Source organism: Amblyomma maculatum, chromosome 1 (genome assembly GCF_055883805.1).
Source record: "Amblyomma maculatum isolate TAMU_Amacu chromosome 1, ASM5588380v1, whole genome shotgun sequence".
NCBI lineage: Eukaryota > Metazoa > Arthropoda > Arachnida > Ixodida > Ixodidae > Amblyomma > Amblyomma maculatum.
Window position 1 is genome coordinate 64414284 of NC_139344.1, and position 23964 is coordinate 64438247.

A 23964-nucleotide genomic window follows, 5' to 3' on the forward strand; every position below is an offset into this window, starting at 1 on the left:
CGAAGCAGCCTTGCTTCCGCTGTCGCTTGCCAGTGTGTCCCAATGTGCACTATCCTAGCACGTGTGCGCCCATGTGCCTTAATATCGTTGTTCCGCATAATTTGGCGTAAACCATCAGTCTTCTTTTTTTTTTTGTCTCAAAATATTTACAAAGCACTTAAAAAAAGCAGCCCGGTGAAGATCATTATATGTTATTTGTGAAATAGTTCACTCCTGATATTAGCTGCAGTAAATCAATAGACTCTTTCATAAATTATTATGCAATTCTAGATAGCGTCAACTGTAATAGGCAATTATTTACTGCTCGCGTGAAAGCGGCTCTGGTTTAAGTACACAATTTGGGACGCAAACGACACCGGTATACTTACTGGCAGCGCAGAAATGTCACGTTTTCGCTCCGTTGATCCTTTTCCGGCTACTGTTTGAGAGACTAGGTCTATGCGGATTATTTGCGCACAAAAGAAAGGAAGCGTTTTATAGTATCACCACGGTCAGAGTTCGTGATTGTCGGTATAGTGCCTGATATAATGCGCCTTGCATTTGTGTTGGGCATGGTGTTTTCACATTGTTTTCTGTTTCGTTGCAGTGATATTTTTGCGCATTTTTATTTGTTGCTTAGAGGTCAGTTCCATTTTTGATATGTTAAAATTTGGCACCGACTGGATGGTGATGGTGTTTTGTTTGTCGTGTTCCGCCTTTGTAATCTGTACTCTGTATCGCTCCTATCTTGGTCCTGACCGGACTGATAGTATCTCTAATAAATAAATAAATAAATAAATAAATAAATAAATAAATAAATAAATAAATAAATAAATAAATAAATAAATAAATAAATAAATAAATAAATAAATAAATAAATAAATAAATAAATAAATAAATGAAAATATGTGCATGTCACTCTTCATTCCGATTCGAGCATCCACAAGATACTACTGAACCCTATATCCAACGGAGAAAGTCCTAAGACCCAGGGCATCAACTTCACCGCACGTCACTGCCTGTTGAAGCTAAAAGAACTTTCTGGATGACTTCACGGGGCTGAGGGTTTTGTGATGCGACGTGCCTTCATGCACCATTTCGTGAACGTTGCGTAGCAAAGGGCTGAGTTTGCCTACCAGGTCAGCGAATTCGTTCATGTCAGTGTCCCATTGCCAGCCCTGAGCGTGCCTCAGCCAGGCCTGTCTTGCCACCGAGGCTCTCTTCGTCTTCGTAGGAGACCCACCGCAACTCCTTCATGGCGAACGGGCAGCGGCCGTAGTGGTGGTACTGCGCTTCCCGCTTTCTTGCGCAGCAGTTCCTGAACCTCAATGTAGCTGAGCAGGCCAGACTTGGTGGTGTGTGGCCCAAGACACCGTGTCACGACCCTGCTGCGCCCACACGGGGTAGGCTCCATGGCAAAAAGTAAAGGAGACGCCCGCAAAGGACACGCTCAGCCGAGCCTCGCGGAAGTTGTCCGTATCCAGGGCGATGTCGTCGATGGCGCGCTGCAGGCCGAACTGGCCTTGGTGCAGACATGCAGCAGGGTGCGCATTGCGGTGGCGCATGTGGTAAGCGGGAAGTGGCGTAGGTCGGCCGACCGGTGGTCGTCCACCAGCACCCCGTCCAGGCTCTCGTTGATGTACTTCATGTAATAGGAGTCGCGCCGCAGCTGCGTGTTCAGCAGGAGCACCACTGATACGAGCAGATTATCTCGCGCGTCGGCGTTGCGCAAGTCGGCCAGCAGCACGCTGTAGTTGACTCTATGCTCGGGCCCCGGGTGCTTCCAGTAGAGCAGCAGCCCCTGAAAGGCGTTGCGTCGAAGCCAGTCGGCCGAGTTCCGCGCGAATGCCATCCGTGTGCGCCGCTCTTTGACCAGCCTTGCGAACCGCGGCCCAACCTTGCTGCTGCCTCCGAGGCACGCCCACGGGCTTAGGACCGGCTTCGAGCGCTTCAGGCCCACGAATATGGGTCCGTATTCTCAGTTTTCGTCGTTATCAAAAGTGTCGCTATTTCCCTGACCTCGAGTCATCTGAATGGTGGAAACGCCGGAACATGATGTTGCCACCTCTTCCGGTTCCATAGTGGCAACACCCGGTTCCGGCGTTTGGACCAATCAGATGACTTGATGTCACGTGAGGTAGCGACACTTCGATTACGACGCAAACTCGGAATACGGGCCCTGGCGACGAAAGGGGCAGGGGGATTTCGGCTATGAAGAGCGATTCTCAGCAGCTGCTATCGGTGTTCACATGATAGTTGCTGTTGAAGAGCAAATTACTTCGGGAGGCGATTTTTTGTTGCGAACATACAGACGTAGGCAGTACATAAAAAAGGCAGGAGAGCGGCTATACTTGAGGGTCGCAGTCGAGTGAGTGACTTGTCTACACGTCTCGTGTACGTGTCTGCATGTTTGGTAGGAAATTTTTGAAGGAGTTATCAACTGCACCAACTTCCATAAAATTGCATTCGGAAATGCAAATCTTGATTCCTTATGCGACGCCCGTTCACGAACCACTGAACTTTTACTTTTCCATTGTTTAAGCACAGTTCTTGGACGCGCGTTTCTGGAAGAAGCCTAGGCGTCGTCCCCGTCAGCGTAACCGGCCGAGCGAACGAGGAGCTCTAGCGCTTTTCTGTATACTTGCAGCGGAGGATAAATGCAGCGCGATATCGCAAAGGGTACAAGGCGGAAAGCGAAGAAAGGAGGTGAGGCCGGAGCATGAAAGATAAAGGCTAGTTTGGTTTAGGGGTTTATTATCCCAAACCAACTCAGGCTATGAGAGACGCCATAGTGGATGGCTGCCGAAATTTTGACTCCCTGGGATTCTTTAACATGCACTAATATTGCACAGTACACGGGCGCCATGGTTTTCGGCTCCATCGAAAAGTGGCAGTCGCGGCTGGGATACGATCCGGCATCCTTGGGCACAGCAGTCAAGCGCCATAATCGCTGCACTACCACGGCGGAGCAAATGATAAACGTTAGGAGGCTAACATGATATGAGTAAGCGAGAGTGACGCAATTGAGGAGGAGTACTGCTAGAACACTTGCATTTGCGCGCAACTTCCACGAAACGTACCGCCCGAGCAGGGGTTCAGAGACGGCAGATAACTTCGCGCACTGCCGAATCCAAAATCCACAGCCGCCTCTGTTGAGCACTGCGTGCTCATCCATGGTATGTAGGTTAAAAAAACTCAGCATCTACACTCAAACGCGTAGTGACGAGAAGCATAATCGTTGATAATTATTTTTATTCCTTTGGCATTAGAACCCCAGCGCCTTGTCAGCAAAAAATATCAGGTGTTATTTTCTGAAGCCACAGAGGAAATTACCATGTCATACTTATAACCCTGAGTGGGTTTCTATACCGCAGAAACAAACAGCAACCTTCGATTGCCGCTCTTTTGGACTACTTCGCCATCAGCGCAGCCTTTCTCCGGACCTTCCAGCCTTTGCTGCGTGCTCAATCGCAAGCGTCAGTTTGCGTAGCTGCGCACACAGGGTGCCACAAATTCTTGGCGCACGTGCTAGTTGGATTCACTGCGCAAAAAAAGACGCCACGAGTCATTTCGTTCAAAGAGTGAATTAGGCCTAAGGATATCGCACTCCCATACAATCAGTCGCATTGATCATCCGTGAAATATTTTGGAGGTTGATTTCGTGATCGGTTTCTCTAAGCAAGCACATCCAAAGGATTACGGCTTTAAAAGAGCTCTTTAAGCGCCAATATATAGCCGCTATTTTTAAAAATGCTGTAGACATTGACGAAACAGGGCTTTATGTTGGGAGCATAGATTCTCCTGAGTAATCACGCCCATAAAAAATAGCACACGTTTAAAAAAAAAAAAAAACACTTCCGGCACCACTGAGGCCTCCCCTGAAACAAACGCGCTGATGTTGATTATGTTACATCAAAATGAGAAGTATTTTACCCAAAGGCGTAAATTTTCGTACCCCTGTGCATTCTAATCAACGGGCTCTTTAATTAACATAGGCTGCACAAGCAATTCCTTTGATGATATGGCGATCTCTCTCAGTAGATGTTCTGGTAGCATTGAGGCTGCGCCAGATTGAAGCCCTGTCATCAGTGTAAGGCGTCTATAAATTGCCAGTATGCTGGCCGCGCATGCCTCGAGGTTCATGCCTCGAGGTTCTCTCCACTGGTTTGTAGTAAATGTTCGACAGATGACGCACGAAGGAAGCTCAGCCGATGGTATCTTCTTGATCAACAAGCATGTCTGAGGCAGCACACGACATTACATGTTATTTCTGATTTGCTCCACTTCTTAAAAAAAACCTGAGCAATTTATGGTAACTACGCACAGTTATTATTCTAGTTGTAGACGTTTCTCGCTTCGAATCTAGGCGACGAGTTGGGGATCGCGTGGCAGTCTAATGGCTACCGCAAATTTGAACGGCTGGTAGTGTAAGCGTGGTTGTTTTTAATATGATGGCGCGCCTTTCTGCGTAGAATTACGTTTACAAATAGAGGAAAGCAGTCCAGATTTCCATCCAAAGTTTAGCAAGGGTCTGTGATGATTGGCATGCCCGGTTCTTTGTTACTTTCCCATCTTTCCAAGCGCAGCAGGCATAATCAGAAGTCTGTTTTGCTCCAGAGAGGGTGGGGGAGGAAGTAGAAAGATAACTATTGAGGTACAATTAAACACTCTTAAAAAATTTACATTTTTAGCAAGGAGTTAGGTTACCGTCGTTGATTAACTCAGTGCTTTGGGACTGACACATACGACAGAACTTTCCCGAAGGTTAAGGTAGAAAAAATTGAATGTTTGTTGGTGGTGGTCACGCTTCTGAGCGGAAAATTGGTGGTAAACCCGTATCTGGGGTTTAGGTTTGTACGATGCTGATCGGTGATTCTTCATAAGGGTAGCTGGCTGTGCCACTGCGCCTTTCAATGAAATTTCGCCGTCGTTTCGCGTTTTTTTTTTTTTTAGCTAGTGGATATCTTTTGGGGGATGGCGATTCTTGAGTTCTGAGTCTGGTGGGCGGGTGACAGATGGCGCCTTGGTGGTTGACAGCGGATGGGGGTGGTGTAAAGAGTCCGATCGAGGGGGGCGATGCGTGTGTTGACAGTCCTCAAGCTAGGGTTGCTAGGGTTGCGGTAGAAAGGTGGCTGGTGGATGGCACTTTTGCAGCATAGAAGCTTTACTGCCAAAAGCTACAGACAGGCAGACAGAAGGTCATTTCCTAAGACTTTCCACAATTAAAGAAAGGAAGGAGGGGGAAGGGGTTTTTGGGGCTTGATTTGAAAACAACTTTCTTCTGTATAGGATTATCAGTGGTTTCATTATCAGCATCTTACCCGTAGCTTGCTCGTCTGCTTGCCGCTATCATCCATGCGCTTCAGTGCTTCGATAAAAGGCAACGGCATAGGTGCGTCGCTGTGCCACGCGTCTAGTAGGCGGGGCTGACGCTGTCTGCAGCCAACTGGTTGCGCGTTAGCCCGTGTGGGGCCCCAAAATTTGCCGTGCTGATGTGCCGGCCCGAATGGTATTCTCAAAATTCTAAAAGCTGATATACGAATTGCTTACGATAGACTACAAGCCCTTCAAAAACGTTGAGCCTAAGATTGATAAGAAAATAGTCAACTGCTAATTATTAGTTAAATGCCTCCTAGTTTGCCCGTGCTCGCCATATTGTGATGCTTCGATGGAGGCGAAAAACAAGGCGCCCGTGTGCTGTGCGATGTCAATGCACGTTAAAGAACCCCAGGTGGTCGAAATCTCCGTAGACCTCCACTACGGCGTCTCTCATAGCCTGATTCGATTTGGGAAGTTGAACCCCATAAACCAAACCAAACCAAACCAAGCCATATAGTCATGCACTAAACCTCTGGAAATGCTATACTAATTGAAAAGGCCTTCTAACACCACAAAACAGATTTATTTATAAGGGCAGGAAGTTGGAGGTGTGACGCTTTAGGCTGTAAAATACAGCGACACTGCGCGGGGCCCATCTATGATCTTTAAACTAACTGAAAGTTGTATTCGAACCTTCTCAGTCGCAAAGAATGACGCGCGAAAACAATAATTACAGTTCGTAGGAGAAAGAAGCGAAAATGCCGCACCGGGATCGAAAAATGCATGGCCTGCATGGCCATGGCCTTAACCAACCTGCATTGTAATTATTGCGCTTGGCCCGCAAAGCCCTGTAAGCATGAGCTTTAACACCGAGGCTACCGTTCCACGTGCGGAAGTGCTTATGCAGTGTATGAAGGTTGTTAGCATCCATCGTGCGGTGGTTGGTTTTTCTGGAACACCAGTTATAAAAGAACATGACGAAAGTTCGAAACCTGCAGTGCTGTAATTCAAACCATCTCCTGCATTAAATACAAGCATAACTTCAGCGGAAGCAAGGTATAAGTTCATTACCTCAGACATATGGTCACGCTATCACCTACATATAGGTTAACTTCAGCGTGCGATCTCCCGCTTCGTGACCGTTTGTTTTACGCGTCGGAAATTATTGCCCAAATCAAATGAAGTATGGCTAGCTTAGGCAGCACGCAGTTGGTTCAAAGCTCAGTTCAGTTCAGTTCAGTCGTTCAGTCGTGTCCGACTCTTCGTGACCCTATTGACCATGTCACGCCACGCTTTCCGGTCTCTCACTATCTTCCTAACATCACATAACTTCATCTGCAGTTCCTCGAGGATGCCATCTAACCATCGCGTTCGCTGCCAACCCCTTCTCCGGCAACCCTCAACCTTTCCCAACAAAGCTAGAATCTGACAAAAAAAATATAGCTAAGCGAAGCACCGCTGCCGCTGAAACATTGTTGTCGCCTTTCTAGCATCAAAATGGGTAAATATAAATAAAGACAGAAAAGAGACACCACATGACTCGGCGTGCTTACCGCCTGTTTAACGTTTCAAAACTCGAAGAACGCTTCCTAACGAATGCATACGAGACACCACCCAAAAGTTCAGCATATATATTGCTTCCCGGCGGCAAAGCAATAACTTCTCCTTTCTCTACTTTCGCAACACACTTGGGTTCCCGAAAAGGGCTCTGCATGTTTATTCTGTTTAGTCTCATGTGCGGACTCATCGTAACGGCAAACCCGGGCGCTGTGTTCCGCAGCTTCGGATGCCAGCACGGATAAAGAGAGAACACAGATCAGGAAAGTCCAGCGTTATTTTGCTTTGTGCTCTAGGAATTAAATTCTTCGGCTGGGTAAGAAGCCTGCGGCTGATTCTCTTTAGCTATTGGTTTATATCGAGCTATGGCATCACTGAACAATTCAATCTGGGCTCGTCAGAGTAACATCTCAGCTGGCTCGACCGATGGTGCGATTCCCGAGGGTATTCAGTTAGCCATAGCTAATTTTTCCCCCTATTGCCGAGGCCAGTGATTAAATTTTGACATGGTTCGAAGAAGGCGAGGCGATTCGGTCTTTCTTTTGTGTCTTTTCTCTCTTATGTTTTGTTTACACCCGTTTGTGTCGGCAGTGTCCGTCCGTTGAGGGACGATGCTCTCTCAAGAGACAGTGATGCTGTAAACGAGCCCATTAGTGAGTGATTGAGAGATGATGTATAAACGGTACCTAGCCGTACTTATGCCAAGCACCGCTTTAACAGTTGTTAATAAAAACGACCATTACTTTAGAGTCCTGTTGCGACTTCGAGCTTGGGAAACTGAAGAAACGTGCGTTATAACTTCTTCGTGTATATGTGCCTCATACAGTATACTACTATATTTAGAAACAATGCCGTTAAATACGCTAAATATACGCGTTAGGCTGACGCCGGACATTTATCACCCTGCGTGTGCTCCAGCGTTTCCTGGTACCTGCGACGGTTGAACGAAGAACGCTGCGCATGCTGCACAGGATGCACGAAGTAGGCGAAGTGGTGAATATGTTTTGATTATTGTTTTTCGCAGGGTTCTATGCGGAATCACCTCCCAGCCGCAAGTGAGTTCTTGGGGGCGATATGCTTCTAAGCTCTTCATCATCGTCAAATGCATCTTGCGCTGCTAACGTATTCAACTGGGCCGATTGGTGCACAGATTACGAATGCTCGTTGTTTATTTTTTCTTTTTTTTTTTGCCTGACTCTTAACTAACAGCAATGAACGAGCCGAAAGACGCACGTAGCAATGTTAGGTTTTTTTTCTTAGAACTTGTCATTGATAAGCGGCAGAAAAAACAATAGATTCCCTTCATCGTGTAGACCAGTTTTCTATCACTCCAGAAAGTACAACGTGCCATGCAGGTTACAAAACATATAAAACAAAAAAGGAGCGCCTGATGCTCGAGCTCTGTGGCCTATCGGCAGACCCCTAACTAGCGGAAATGCTCTTTGCAGGCTCCTAAATCTCGTGTGCTTTGGTCCTCGTATGTCAGAAAGTGTTATACAAGGTTCATAAGAAACTATGTGTGCAACGACTTGTTTCGAGGACGTGCTCCTACCAGGCCCGTTATTTTAAATACAGGTGAAGTGTAACTTAATTAAAAAAGAGGACATTTATTATGCATACCATGCTGCTTTCTGTAAACAGCACTTGTCCGTGGCTCAGTATCACGGCGCCTTCGTGTGTCATTGTAATTTGATTAAGAAAAAAGAAGAAAAAACAATAGAACTCTTGCCCACTACAGTTGCAGAAAGAAAATCACGATGTCTCTAGTTCTTCTATGCACGACAATCGCAGTTCTGCTTTACTAGCACAGGCTCTCGGCGAAGCGTTCACTGCTCGCTTAAAGTTTCCCGACCTCCGGTGGGCGCACGAGACGAAAGCTTGGGAAAATAGGTCTTGGCTGGACTTGGCCGCGGCAGAAACGCGTCGGACTTGTAGAAAACTGAAAGCATATTTTCCCAACACATCCCCTATTGTCTGTGTATTACTTGCCCTCTCTCTGTCATCCATTTGTTTGTTAGTCGCTCATCTGCACAACTATTCATAATATAGCAGGCTTCTTCTTTTGTCAACATCCAAGATCTAAACGCGCCATTTGTTAAACATATGCTGTTGGCAGGCAGCATTTTCCTTCTGCGGGTAGCTGTTTTTTTTACGTCTTCATTCTGGATATCGCGCCGTTGTCCTCAGACCATTTCTTTAAACATCCCTGTTGCAAACCACATTGTGCACAGTGGGTGGACGCATCTTTTCAGGCCGTCCTGGAGGAAGTTGTACTTGGGCTGTTTGATAAGAATATTTGTGACCGTTCCATGAAGGCCCAAGAAGCCGTAGACAATGTCGTCTTAATACTGCACTTTGAGGTCCTCGATGGAGAAGCTTATCAGCGGGTGGTGCTCCGGTAGGTAGTTGTTGGAGACACAGAAGATGCTGCGCCCTTCAGACCGTGAGTCGCAATCGCGACGGCATGCGCCCTTGAAACAGGTCGGACAGCGCCACGAACTTATCGGCGCCCTTTTCACCGGTCAGTTCTTGTGCGGTTGTCCTGTGGTAGAGCCCGCGGAGGTTTACTTTATGGACGGCGTGCGGCAGAACGGCGCTCATCTAATGCTTATCAGTGGCGCTTACAGCTTTCGAATTCAGCATAGAAAGGCAGATATGAGCTTTGGAAGCTCACTCGATAAAGTGCCATTTCACGCGGAGGTACGCCATCCTCGTATCAGTGCAATTATCATGGAAAAAGAAGGTGGTGAGCAAAAATGCACATGAATACAGAAACATACGGCGCATGTTAATTTACTACGGCGACTGGGTGCATGCATGAATGACATAGCCTTTGACGCAAGCGAGACGTGCAAGACCAGGACTACAACAGCTGGCGTGATCCAAGTAAGGTTCAGCGTTCACAACAATGTTCCTGAAAACAACATGCTGGGCAGAGGTCTCACCAACAAAATCGGTGCTCGCATTATGCTGAGCACCACAGTGCAGGACCTCTGTGTTTTCCACACTATAACCAGAGCAAGTACCAAAAATATGATAGTAACGATGGGACCCCTGGCTATTGCCACTGTGCGGAAGCCTAGGACACATCACTGAAAAATTATATGGAACAGCTGACAGGGCTCACACGCAGGACTAAATTATAGCGCAGAAGCGGCAGACTATACTATAAATATTCTAACGCAGTAACAGCTATCGTTCCAATTACTTATACGTGATAATATTCTGTCTAATTATTTTGGAGTTCTATGCCTCCTGCATTCGAGAGAATCATATTACATGTTTTGGAGTCACGAGACCTACATGTTGGTGAGCACGCGTGGCCTAAATCGGACATGGCCATCCTGACTGCCGTCATCGTAAAGGTCAAGTCATGTGCAGGTTCCCTGATACTCAAGGAGTCTTGCTTACTGTGCATACCATTTCACTGGCAAAATTAAGCAACCGTCTGCTCCTGCAGCACGCGCCTTGAAAGGAGGGCACACTGGCGTCGTGGACGCTGCTCGGTGGACTATGGAAAAGATAAAAGCTACTGAGGTGCATGCGCAGACAGGTGGCAGTCCGTAGTAATCCCTGCAAGGCGTAGACAATTACCTAGGGCAGCTAGGCCCTTCTCCCTGCCGTTCGCTCAGGCCCGGCAGCCTTATTGTAGCCCCGTTCAGCTTCGTTTTCTCCAACAACTTTAGTTTTTTCCTCGGTTTCTATCTGCCTCTAGAGTTACTACAGCAACGTTAACTCTATCGACTGATGCGGGATCACGCGATGCTCAAAAGGAGGGCATGAAGACTCCGCCACACACACACACACACACAAAAAAAGAATAATACTGCGTAGCCCTTTAGCCCCCTCCCCCCACTGTACTGTTCTCCTCACTAATGAAGTTGATAAAAATGAACAGGAAATTAATGAACCAAGCGAAAATGAGAAGCAATGCGCGCGCTGTGCCGTACTCTGTAAAGAAGGAAAGTAATGCTTTTTTCCTTTTTACGAAGCGTACACTACTGAAACTTGTACTTGGAGTTGGGCTCAAAAAAGGGTCAAACTAATAGGGACCCTCTACGGGAGGTCTTGGATGTCCTATAGCTGTCTGCAGTAATAAATTTTATTCCTATTTCTTAGAGTTCATCGCAGATGCTTGAGTTTAGGTCCGAAATTTAGGAATATATGAGGAAAAAAATATACTCTTCGAGCTTCATTCCAACTTTTGCCTATGTGAACCCAGCAGCCTACCGACCAGAAGAAGGCGCAATGTCTGTTTTGCCACTTAAGCCTACTGACGTACCAACAAATTTGCGACGGAATGCGATTGCCATCGTGCCGCACCACAAGCAACAGAGCCGTCCATAGAGTCGAGTTGGAGCGTGTACCCATTATAGTCTGACTTGTAAACTACGACAGCCGTGACTGCGGCGAGACAGGCAGGCCTGCACACTGCCGCCGTGACGTCACGCGTCTTAACCGAGCTACGCGGAAGCGGGAGGCTGTAAAGCGCATATCATCGCTTCCCGTGAAAAGGAGTGGTCGCGGTTAAGTGCCACACGTCTAATAGTTTTGTTTTGCCTTTGCATTTTGATTGGCGCTGATGTTAAGAATACATAATGCTTCCGTGCTAATTTATCTGGAAGGCAATTTATTAATCCATTAAATATAGAGACTGTGCGCCGTGAAACGTGTGGCAAGTAACGAAATAAAAAAAAGTAAATTTATTGAGTCTTTATTAACGCACACGCTTACCACATACACACACATACACACTGTGTCCGAGAACGCATGGAAACATTTATTATTCCTTTTACAAACTTGTACAATTTCCTTTGTTAAGTCGGCGTTTTTATACTCTTCAGAACATCAGTCTTTATGGAGACGTAGTTCTTCAGAAGTGTGTTTTCTGCTGCCACAAGTATGTTTCTCAGCACAGTTTCAGGATGGCGGCGATTAATAAAGACACCAAAATCCTCTGCTTCACAAAAATGTCTTGTGAGAGCCACAAGGGTGTCCCTCTTTTTAGTGTTGCATGAAAACGTGCAGGATTCGCTTTGTTGTTAAGCTGTTCTAAGACAATCTGGACTTTTAAAACCGCATTATTGACAGTCGGTTGCGGAAACTTTAGAGCGCCACTCTCGCAGGTTTCGAAGGTTTCGATTAGGAGATTCCTTTCAAGTTGAACTTCCCGGTCCTCAGAAGTAATATTCATGGCACAATACTGACAGGGTAGCTTCTTTATCGCGGCATGGGCGCAAACGCCTGCTATGTATGTTATTACAAGCAGAATGGACTCCTTACTATATCATGATCCGACACCTTTATACCGTACTCCTCTGTCAACTGAGTTCTATCAAGTCTTTCAGCACATAGCTTCTGCAGTTTCTGCATATCTGGCAAAGCCAAACTGTCTTGTAGCCTTAGTGTTTTCTCTGACTCAAAGATTTGCTGTATTCAGATGTGATAATTTGTTCCAGACAGTCGACGGTACTGTCCGAACCTTTCCTCTAGACGGCCGGTCTGAAATTTGCCCAGCAACACATAGTCGAAATGCAACTCTTCAAGGCAGTACGGCATAGTCTGACAAGCGAGTATCAAGTCAGCCGCAGCGCTGCTTGGGTTTCAGTGGTTAGTGCACCTGTATCCATCCTGATGTATCGCCATGTGTCCAACCAATTCATGAATTTATTAACAAATTTTATTAGTTTGTCAAACTCCTTACTGGATCCTGGAAGAGATCTCTTAGGCGCCGGCCCTTGTAGGGACTTTTCATGTTGACGATATGCCACCCCTTCAGTATTAGGTCAATGAAATGCGCTGTCCCTTCGGCGTAGTTCAATTTAAGCTCATTTCCGCGCATATTTAGAGCCTCCACCACAAATGAACAAAACACTTTTAAAACCAGCTTCATAATCTGGCGCTCAATGTTGGATGGATGCAGTGCTTTGTAGCTCCATTCATAGGCAAACTTCGAGACGCTGTGTTGCTCCGAAGCGTGCAAGTCTCGAAGAGCTTTGAAAGAGGCTCCGTTAACGAAGATGTGCTAGGAAATTCAGGGTAGAAGATGCATGTTCCTGGATTTTTCTGGTTCAGCCAGTTGTTAGGTATGCACTTCGGAAGGTGGACTAGGTCTACTACATAAAAAAGGGGTCTTTAATCGTCCACTTGGTGAGGGTAGACGATGTCAACTGTTCGTCTTTTAGAAAACAAGGACATCACTTTTCTATTTATGGAATTGTTATCTGTTATTAGTGCTATGACGGTAAGCCCTGCATTCTCGAGCTCCAATATTGTCTTTCTTAGGACTGCATGCAATTGAACTGCTTCAATGTTCGATACTAGCAGAATGTGTGCGATATTTTTGTGTGATGATAGCAATGACGGCATCATAAAAATACGCTAGGTTTTGGCTGCTTCGGAAGAACTAGAAGCTGCTCCAATCACCGATCCATTTGTATGTCATCCATCATTATAGTGACGATCTTTTCATGCGGTTTCAGAAGGCTTGGTCGCTTCTTCACATAACGTAAAAATCCTTCATCGCCTGTCCATTTGCAGAGTTGACGTTATATTGCGAACAGATACGTATAAGTGTAGATCGATGTGGTAGCGCTAACTTGTCAGCACTTCGAATGAGTTGGCAGGCGTGTGGGGAAACAGTGTATAGAATACTGGAGAATATTAAAAGCGCAGCAGAGTACCGTGCTGAATGGTCCTTCTTGTGAAATAGGTCAAGTTGCTCTTTTAAGCCGAGTGCTTCTGTTTTCTCTTGCGGCAACAGATCGTCACATCTGAGGCTGTCCATCAAAGAGAAAAGCAAGCTGAAACTTGGTGACTTTTTCATCCTTGTGTTCAAGTGTCCGGAGCCTTGAAACTTCTCATACTGTCTAGTGCAGTCTGAAGGCAGCACAGATCGCAGAGCAAGTCCTTTACAGGCACTTTCACTTTCCTCCAGAAAGCCGTAACCTCCATGTTCTTACTAATAATCACAGATCTTTAGACATCTGGTGGACCTTCACCCTCGATGTGAATAAAGAGAAGAGCATGCTCTGCTTTTATTGACGTCCAGTAGGTGGAGAAATCGAGGCTTAATTGGTAGGCGCGGAACAAAGTCATGTGACTGCAGCTTATTTTGGCGCTCGTGTTCTTCGTGCGACAAGATGGACTGTCGAATAGCTTCCTATAGATGCGATGCCTCGCGGTGTTTTCTCTTTGCATCTGACTCCTGGCGCACTGGTGCGCATTCGCTCAAATAAGCAGGGGCATTCATAAATATTGTCAGCACTGCGTCCTGAGTAAGTCGAGTAGCGCCCATGGGAACTTCTATTGCCTTGCCGGTTCTCGGATCGGTGTACGTATAGTAGTCATCCTTAAGTACTCGACCTTGAAATGGATCTCACACACCTGCAAACCATTCACAAAAATGAACGGTATATTACAGGATTTGTGCTCTACATCCACCTCATTTATTAAGCTATATAAAAAGACTATTTGAGGTGTCTACATGGATACAAATGTGGCTGAAGTAGAGCCGTACATATTTCAAGGAAATAATGAAGGGGAACGTGTAACATGAAAAGACACTGTATTTTATGCGCTTTTTATCCTTCGACAGCCGGTTATTTTTTTTTCTTAGCCCACACTGGGGGGGGGGGGGGGGGGGGGGGGGGTGCTTTATCGACGAAGCGCGCTGACCAGAAAATGGATTCCAGAACAATCTACAGATTACTTCGAACGCGCGCGTGAACTGATAATACGCCCTGGTGCTCCCGGAAAAATCGACATCACTCACGACTTGAGCGATCTTATAGCGATAGCGCGTCTCATCACAACAAAGCACCGCAGTCAAAGCGAACGTTACAGAAGAGAAATAAACACCTGTGACAATGTGAAGTCTTACTGACTGGCATGTAAAAAGCGCACAAGAGATCATTATTTTCGCTTAAGGAAGAGCATCCTTCAAGGCATGCGCGCGGCGGTATGAAGATAGCATGTCTCATTACAATAACGTGCCGCAGTCGAAGCGAACATTTCGGAACAGAAATCAATAGACGTTACAATATGAAGGCTGGCGCGTCAAAAGAAGCTCACAAGAGATTATTACTCTAGAGCAAGAACCGGACATGTTGGAGGTGGTGCTTTTAGAACGACTCAAAAGTAGCATAGACGTACACATATCTTCGGATCACGGTGCGATCTGATATCGACGGCGTCTCGACGAACAGTACGCTCCCACTTTGCTCTTCGGTCGTAATTTGCGAACGAGATCACTCGAACCTTCGGCTCACTGTTGGGCACGCAGCATCACCCCATTACGACAGTTTTCAGGCGTACACTACGCGGACATTCAGCGAACGAAACGCTTCACATTACAACCCACCAGTTCCCACCACAAGCTTAAAAGAGAAACACCAGCATGCCACGACTCAGTAAAAAGAAATCAATGGGTCCAATTGGGAAATTTTTCATTGAAAGCAATTGGTCAAATCCCAATTGTGTTTTCGCCACCAATTGAGGTCGATCAGTTCAAATCAATGGGTGTATCCATTGGATACAAATGGTTACCCAATTGATTTGAACTTGCTACCAAGCAGACCAAATGGCCGCCCAGTTCAACTCAAATGGTGCACCCATTAGATTTAGAAGGTCACCCATTTGAACTGGTCACCTAATCAGACCAATTCAACTGAACTGGTACACCCATTTGAACTAAAAGGTTATCCATTTGGTTTGAACTGCTGACCTAGCCAGGCCAATTGAATTAAAATGGTACACCCATTGGATCTGAAAGGTTGCCCATTTGGTTTGAAATGGTGACCTAACCAGACTAATTGAATTCAAATGATACACCCATTGGATTTAAAAGGTCACCCATTGGGTTTGAACTGCTCACCTAACCAGACCAATTTAACTCAAATGATACACCGATTTGAAATAAAAGGTTGTCCATTTGGTTTGAACTGGTGACCTAACCAGGCCAATTGAAATCAAATGGTACAGCCATTGGATCTGAAAGGTTGCCCATTTGGTTTTAACTGGTGACCTAACCTGACCTATTGAATTCAAATGGTACACTCATTGCATTTAAAAGGTCGCTCATTTGGTTTGAACTGGTTACCTAACGAGACCAATTAAACTCAAATGGTACACCCATTAAATCTAAAAACCATTTGGTTTGAACTGGTCATCTGAGCACACCAACGGAATTCGAATGGTACACCCACTGAATGTAAATGGTTACCATATTAGTTTCAGCTGAGAAACCATCTAGACTGAAATGACTGGATTTGCATAAACATGCAAATTAATCCATAAGCAATGACTAAAACATTATACACCTTGCCCAAACTTTCTGGCTGAATGACTTGAACTGGCAAGAAATTTTCACACAGATGCTCAACACTCATTCTTTATTTGAAGAATACTTGAAAAATAGTGGACAATACACTTGCTCTCTGGCTTCACTTTTCAGGACCAGGGAGATATTTGTGATTCCTTTGCAGCTCTGGAAATTTATTTCAGCAATATTAACACCGAGTATATTCAAGGTAGAATGAGAGGAGCTAGATGGTTTACACTGCATGAAGGCGCACTTAACAAGGATAAATGGGGTACGCCTCAGTTCGCAGGTCGAGCCAACGTTTCGACAAGTGGACTTGTCTTCCTCTGGGCAAAGCGATCATTACTGGCAGGCGTTTAAATACGCTTTTGCTTCCGAAGAAGAAAAGCTGGGGAGGGAAGGATGGGTGAGAAGTAGGTCATGAAGTGGAAAAAAAGTTTCTTCAGTATGTATTTCTCATTCTGGAACCAGGGATCCTGTGGCCTGCAAAACAAGTAAAAACAGCAGTACCAGGAAAACTGCAATACCAGGCAGATGATTAGTCACCCCTTAAGCAGGTTTGGTGTAGATACACCTTACAAAGGGACAGGCTTTGCAAAGGGCCCTGATAAGGAATATATCTAAGGGGGCCAATGCGTGAAGCTTTCAGCAAAGGTGAGGGGGGGGGGGAGAAGTACACAGAATAATAACAGCACCATGAACCAGAACTGACGAAAAAAAGTTCAAGTACAAACTCAAGTAAAAAGTGATAAAGAGAAAATGTGTTTGGAGAAACATGTGCAGCTTATGCTATTGCGGAGCGGAATAAAGTGTGTATGTGTTGTGAATAAACTGTACAATTAATGCTATGTGCTATTGTAGCATTAATTGTACAGTTTAGTCACAACACTATTCCGCTCTGCAAGAGCATAATCTGCACATGCTTCTCCAAATGCATTTCCTCCTTATCACTTGTTGCTTGAGGTTGTCCCCGAACGTTTTTCTTTTTTCATGTCAGTTGTAGTTCACTGTGAGGTTATTATTCTGTGTATTTGCATTTCTCCCCCCCCCCCCCCCCCCCCCCTCTGCAAAAAGCTTCAAGAATTGTCCCCCTTACCTATTTTTCCTTATCAGGGCCCTTTGCAAAGCCTGTCCCTTTGTAAGGCGTATCTGCACCAAACCTGCTTAAATGGTGACTAATTATCTGCCTGGTATTGCAGTTTTTCCTGGTACTGCTGCTTTTACTTCTTTTGCAGGCCACCGGATCCCTGGTTCCAGGCTGAGAAACACATACTGAAGATTTTTTTTGTTCACTTCATGACCTACTTTCATCTCACCCATCCTCCCCTGGTCACTCCTTCACCTACTTTCTTCTCACCCACTTTCCCCTCCCCAGCTTTTCTTCTTCGGAAGCGGAAGCGTATTTAAACCCCTGCCAGTGATGACTGCTTTGCCCAGACGAAGACGAGTATGTTCAAGACTTACATACGATTGAGAAAATATCGAGTATATAGGTCATGATTCTTGCACTAGCACTTTGCATGGAACCTAGCAGTGACACTTAAAAAATCAATCTTTATGCACCTCTCTTAATTCATGTTTGGTGCAAAATACAAATTGTTTAAATATGTGGCAAACATAATGCACTATAACAGCAGCTTACCGCTTTGCGCCATCTGGATGTCGGCAAGCTTCTCCACTATGAAGTGGTTCAAGTTCTTGGTTGCCATGGTCAAAAGCCCTGGTGACACATTCTGGCTTGCGAGCCGAGCTCTGTAACATTCTGAAATGAGGAAGTTACATAGAAAATATAACGTGAGTAGCAGCCACCCAAAAGATGCTCCAGCTAGCAGTAGCAACAAGACAGAGCCTCTGCTACATTCTTAACTTTCTTATCTGTTGTTCCCCTTCTTTCAATTTAAAACTGCCATCAAGATACTGCACTAAATGTCCAGGTCAAGAGCATGAGTAAGGTAATATAACTGACAACAGAACATTTTGCAAACATTAAAATTATCTGACTTTCAATATGTGTCAGGATGTTTTAGCAAAATGCTAGCGATTGCTTGTAATAGTCCTTAAATAAAGCAAGGAAATAATGTGCACAGGATGCACGTTTCCATCCTAAAAACTACCAATACTGTTGAGGTGCTGGGAGCCCAAGTCTAATGCCCCCCCCCTTCGCCCTAAAAAAAGGAGTGTAGATGTACACTTGGCACTTTTTTTTCAATCGATATTTATTGCCTCAGGGCATCACTAAGGTATGAGATGAAGGATTAAAAAATGATTACATGAATGGAAAAAGGTTGGCTGATTTTATGAAGTGCAGGAGTGAGGGATGATGAGGTCCCTGCGTCCAAGCCACATATGAGGCAGGATTGGTTGCTGAAAGGCCAGCTATCCTCAGGCGCCGGATTCGTGTTGGTTTGAGTGCTGGGCAGTCCCACAGCAAGTGGTGGATGTCGGCCTCAACATCTTTTTATTCATTGGACAAGCATCTCACAAACTTAATCATTCCTTCCAAAATGAGTTATCAACAGCCAACATAATTGATTTGCCAATATGCACCATTAATACTACAGTGGAATGCGCTATATTTAGTTACATGGTGAACCATCCAGCAGTTACCACGCACGACATCCACTTTCCAAGGCGTGAGTGGGGCTTTCGGTGTTTTTTCAGGAAAGCGCGGACATTTTTTGCCTGGAAACAGAATATGGTTGAGATATTGTCAACCTGCAACTGTTACAGCGATAAGGGTTCGAGTGAAATTGAGAAAGAATATAAACATATTCACCTACCCTGGAGTGATCTATTGGGGAGATCTTTGCTCCAGATGGTCATGACCAACTCTTTAGCAAAAATAGAACCTTTCTTTCTGGCTTCGGATGCGTTCCCAACCCTCGTGCTTTAGACACAGGCCTTGCCCAATGTCCACCAGTGGAAAAAAGTCTAGTAAGCAACTTAAGCAACATTTATATAGGGAACATTTCATAAGCATTTTCTGAGACAATGTATTTAATGTAAACATCTTGAAACTTATCATATCATCACAGTAGTGTGTGCTTCCCAGTCCTCCAGAAGTTCCCTCCTTAAATTGTTCAAATTTTGGCAGAGGCACATAATTAGCAGCTGCCTGGGTTGTAGTTACGACTGGTAAAGTGGTAGGCAAGATAAGCTGGCTACTTATATTCAGGTATTATCGTAAGCAAAAGCAGAAAATAAAGACATGTAAATCTACAAGAGTTAAAAGTGGGTACACAACAGAAAGCTGAGCATCTTTTTCCCAGACACAGCCAATATGCACAAGGGCTGAGCCTACACATGCTCACTAACTCATGATGCAGGAACTCACCCAATCGTGTGATTTCACAAGGGCTAACAACAGCCAAATCTGACCTATATTCTCACTCATTAATTGCAAATAAACGCTTACAGACCCCATTTTACCTTGTTTCAATATCTGATTCACGCTGCCAATTTCCACATTAAAGGACACTAAAGGTATTAAAGCATGTTTTTCAAAATGATGTATAAGACATTAATACACATCTATAACCAACTACGTGCCCTTTCAACACACCGTAGACTTGTCGGCCAGACGTTTCCATTTCAGATGTTGCAGAACAGTTTACCCAGCCTTTATAACAAGTTCAATCTGTTACCTCAAGTGACTTTTCATAGACATTGATTGCTGCGACAGCAGAGTTGTCAGTTATATTTGGTTTTATGGCACAAGAGCAACTATGGCTATGATGCGCCAAACACAAGGTTAGGCAATTTATTATATGAAGTACCTAACAGCAGAGTTCAGTGTTGGTCGCAAGAAATGAAAAAGCTATGAAATAACTGCTGCTTCATTGTCTTCACATCAACAATCAGCCTGCCTCAAGAAATGTGAGTAATGAACTAACAATTATGAACTCTGGCATTGCAATTCTGCTCGGAATTAGAACTTAATGAGCAAAAACATTTTGTGCATTAAGTAATTGTAAGTTAAACACTATGTGGTGACCCTATCACCTGCTTTACATGCCACTTAAAAGTAGACAACATGCAGTTAATGTCTGCTGTCTGTACATCTTTCACAAGAATGAGGAAAATGATAGAAATCGTCTTATTATTCTAGACCAAATAAGGCAAGTACCCCACCCTATCAGCATAAAACAAAAATTACCACTAAGTGAAACTGATGTGCAACATTCCAGCCCTAATGAATGATTAGACAAGAGCAGCTGTTGAGCTTGTTGGTGGTTTCGATGATCCATAACTACTGTGTAAAAGACGAGATAGGTGAAGGAGGAACACCACGTCTTTTTTTTTTTTTTTTGCTGCTGTGTGGTGTCCCTCCTTCATCTTTGTTCAGTCTTTTGCACTGCAGTTATGGATTATGAATGATTAGACCAAGAGAAATTTTTGCCCTCTTCTGAGTGGTGCAACAGTCATTATATAAATAACCTGAAGCAGCTAACATCATTACAGCTGCCAAGTTTGAGACTAACACTCAATACAATTACTCACTTCCACTAGTGCCGAACTTGTCCAGGATATTTTCCTGCAGCCCCATTTTCAATCTACGGAGCGGCAGGATCTCACTGTCCTGTTTTTTTATCTTCGATTTCAGATGGAGGATAGTGTCTTCCTTTTGTTTTACCTCCTCTTGTAGGGCAGCTATTTGTTGCCGGGCTTCAGGATCGATCTCAAGCCTCCTCTTTTTTGGCTTTGGGCCCTGCTGATGGCTGAGCATTTTTTTTTCTTCTCTAGAATGTTAATCATCTCTTCCCTAGGTCCTTCTTTTTTTTTTCTTTTGTGGCTGAAAAGCCGAAGACTATTTCAGCATAGTTTAATTCCTCCAGGAAATGTGCATATCACAGGCACTATACAGAGCCCGTGGAAACGATTGTGAACTCACCTCCGGTGAAGCATTCGCATCACTGTCACTGGTGTCCACTATCCTATTGACACGCACTCTTCTGCTGTCCACCTTTCTAAGCACGTCTTCCTCAGACTTCGAAAAATATTCCATCCAAGCACAAAAATTATAACATACAAAAATTGACACTACTGATGATGATGCAATGTTATATAGTCAAAAGCAAGGAAACTGATCACAACATCATTTCTTCCCCTATTTTTCACTGCACCCTCTCGACACTCTGCACGAGCCATGAAGGTAAGGGGGATAAAGTCAACTAAGACGCGTTTAAACCTATACACTTTTACTGTATGCATTTCCATGATCATTAAACCAAAAGAAGCATGCACATGGTTCTTTCACCAGCGGTGCAAAGAAATGATATCAGGTAGTGCAGTGTCCAAATCTCCCGACTCACGTGCGCTGGACGTGATGCAAAGATGTATATACAGCAGGCAACAAAACAAATTCCGTTCATGATTAATTTTTCAAGTGCATTAAAGGAAAGTCGTGTAACGTGCCATCTAGTTTACAGCCACCAGAGTAGTTGGAAAACGCTTTAAAATTCGTTTCTTTCACAGCAGCATAATAACAATGCGTGAGTAAAACAGACATTTGGGCTAGTTAGCGCTTTTCTTTCCTTCTTTTCATTGTTCCCTTTCGCGGCGCTGTCAAGTTTTCGAACCCGAAAACAATGCCTGAGCTCTGCTGATATAGGCTCAATTTGCCATTTTCCCTACTAACTAGATGAAAAAAAGAACTCCAGAAACCTAGGTAATAGCCGCAAAAATGAATAGGCATCAAATAACTTACCGCCCAACATTAGAATTCTCGCGCGATAGTAATCAGAGCTGCTGTCCGCCGCAGTCCACTTGACAGCGTAGTAAGCCCGAGATAGAAGGCCTTGCTATTCCGAGGGCTAAAATCTTCGATATCGCCGACTTTCACAACCGCAAACGTCTTATCATCCTCATATCGCACATAGGCGTGCGTTATCTTTGTGCTTGGGGTTGCCATTAAAACAATTTTTGTCGCACCTGGTGCTGAAAACACGAGGGCACTGCAGTGATGCACAAGAGCAGAAAAAGAAATGTCAAATGTGCGACTGCCATGTGCGATGCACCGCGGCAACATGGCGATGTATGCATGGCCGGCACGGCATTGTCCCTAGTTTCCCACTTCAATACAAACAATTGTAGCACTAAACTTTGATATAAAACCATAATAAACCAGGTAGTATTAACGCTTACATATTATTGGCATTTCATTACGGTTAGCTCTACCAAAATTATTTAATACGAAACCCGTGGACAATATACCGACTGGATCGACATTACTTCCAACATGGCGGCATGCACCTTTTAGGATTTAGATTTGCGAGATGGTTGTGGTTGAGACCGATGATGCCTTCACCACACAAACAAAAAAAGCGGGGACCTTATAAAACCTACCTCAGCCCAAGCACAGAAGTTCAACTTCCCAGGTCTCCCGCCCGTGCCCTCCACCAGCATGCCTTAAGTTCGTAAGTTCGCTGTGTATGAGCGCATGGATGCTCTTTTGAACCGAGCGCAGTGGTGAATTTAATACAACCACTTATTGCAGTAGGGAGCTTCACAAACAGGCTTTCCTAGTGACGAAGATATGTAAACTACAGGACGAAGTGACTAGGGATTGCAGTGCCTTGCTCCTGGAGCATGACTGGTTTCGGCCCATTCGTTACGCTCCCTCCTTAGAACAGGTTCACTACTCGAAACTGTGAGTACGCTGTAAAAAGCGTCTGCTTCTTTTCGTTTCAGCAAGGGCTAGAAGAGTTTTCTGTGGTAATGAGACCTTTTTGTTGGAATACGAGCCTTGCAGAGAAGCTGACTTGTATTCCAGCGAGTGATCGATTGCCTGCATTCGATGCAGCTGCATGCATAAGACGGGCTAGTTATGCGTATGAATGCATATTAAAGTACAAATTTAGTGTTATGGCAGCAGCAACCAAATATTCGATGTTTGAAATCTCTGTACTGTCTAAGAAACACTAGCGCTTGTGTTATGCAGGTAATCTTAACACATTTTTTTATATCACTGTGAAGCTACAAGGCTGTCCTTACAATGATGCTTGCTTGAACAGCCTTGTGACACGTTGCAAGCATTCCTGTGAATGTTTACCACCTCACTGTGGCCTAGTTGGTATGGATCTTTGATTGTATGCTAGAACATAAAAAAGGCGGACTTACGTGGATGTCATTGTTTGGTTATGCAGGAGACAGTGACTACCAACTGGCTGCTTACACCAATACCAAGTCATCCCAGATCCAATTTGCTGTCCCTTCTCTGCTATCACCTTGCAGCCTGGCCCAGTTAGCTGTGTGGTAAACATGCTTAAACCGAAAAGCGTAGCGTTACAGCCAGGTAATAAATGTCCATGATGCTTATTGGAATCAGAAAATGGCACCAGAGATTTTTTACTGCTACATATATTCAGTACAAACACTTATTTCTTGGCCGCTGCATTTCACTTGAGTATTTTTATTGAGAAAAAGACACCATACATACCGGCACACTTATCTTGATGTACAATGACCTTACAACATTGACATGTGTATAGCAGAATAATTATTGGGCTCAAAGAAGCCCTTCCCTTTCAACATATTGCAGCTACCTATACAAATAGGTACTGTATGCATGATGCAGTGCGCAAAATGCTTACATATCAGAGATAAAATGCCGGCTGGATGATATACTACTAGAGATCTTGCTCAGTGCTAAATGCTGTAACAGCTGCTAGGATAATGGTGTACAAATACTAGGCGGCAGTGCCCAGAATGATTGCTGAATGATTACAAAATTGTAGTGACAATAAAATTACTAAGCATCACACATGCATTGTTAAGGCAATGTGTGA

General features: G+C 44.7%; 1 protein-coding gene and 2 pseudogenes across 1 annotated transcript; all 3 read right to left on the minus strand.

Moving 5' to 3' along the window:
- Positions 1-1007: 1007 nt before the first annotated feature.
- On the minus strand, positions 1008-9544 carry LOC146202683 (endochitinase-like; annotated as a pseudogene).
- Positions 9545-12364: 2820 nt separating this feature from the next.
- On the minus strand, positions 12365-15150 carry LOC146202684 (uncharacterized; annotated as a pseudogene).
- Positions 15151-17802: 2652 nt separating this feature from the next.
- On the minus strand, positions 17803-20723 carry LOC146202685 (BEN domain-containing protein 5-like). Its single transcript, XM_084601783.1, has 4 exons — positions 20678-20723; positions 18958-19038; positions 18785-18859; positions 17803-17939 (listed from the first exon to the last, which is right to left on the minus strand). Exons 1-4 carry the CDS (start codon positions 20721-20723, stop codon positions 17803-17805), a joined length of 339 nt encoding a protein of 112 aa, XP_084457909.1.
- Positions 20724-23964: the final 3241 nt, after the last annotated feature.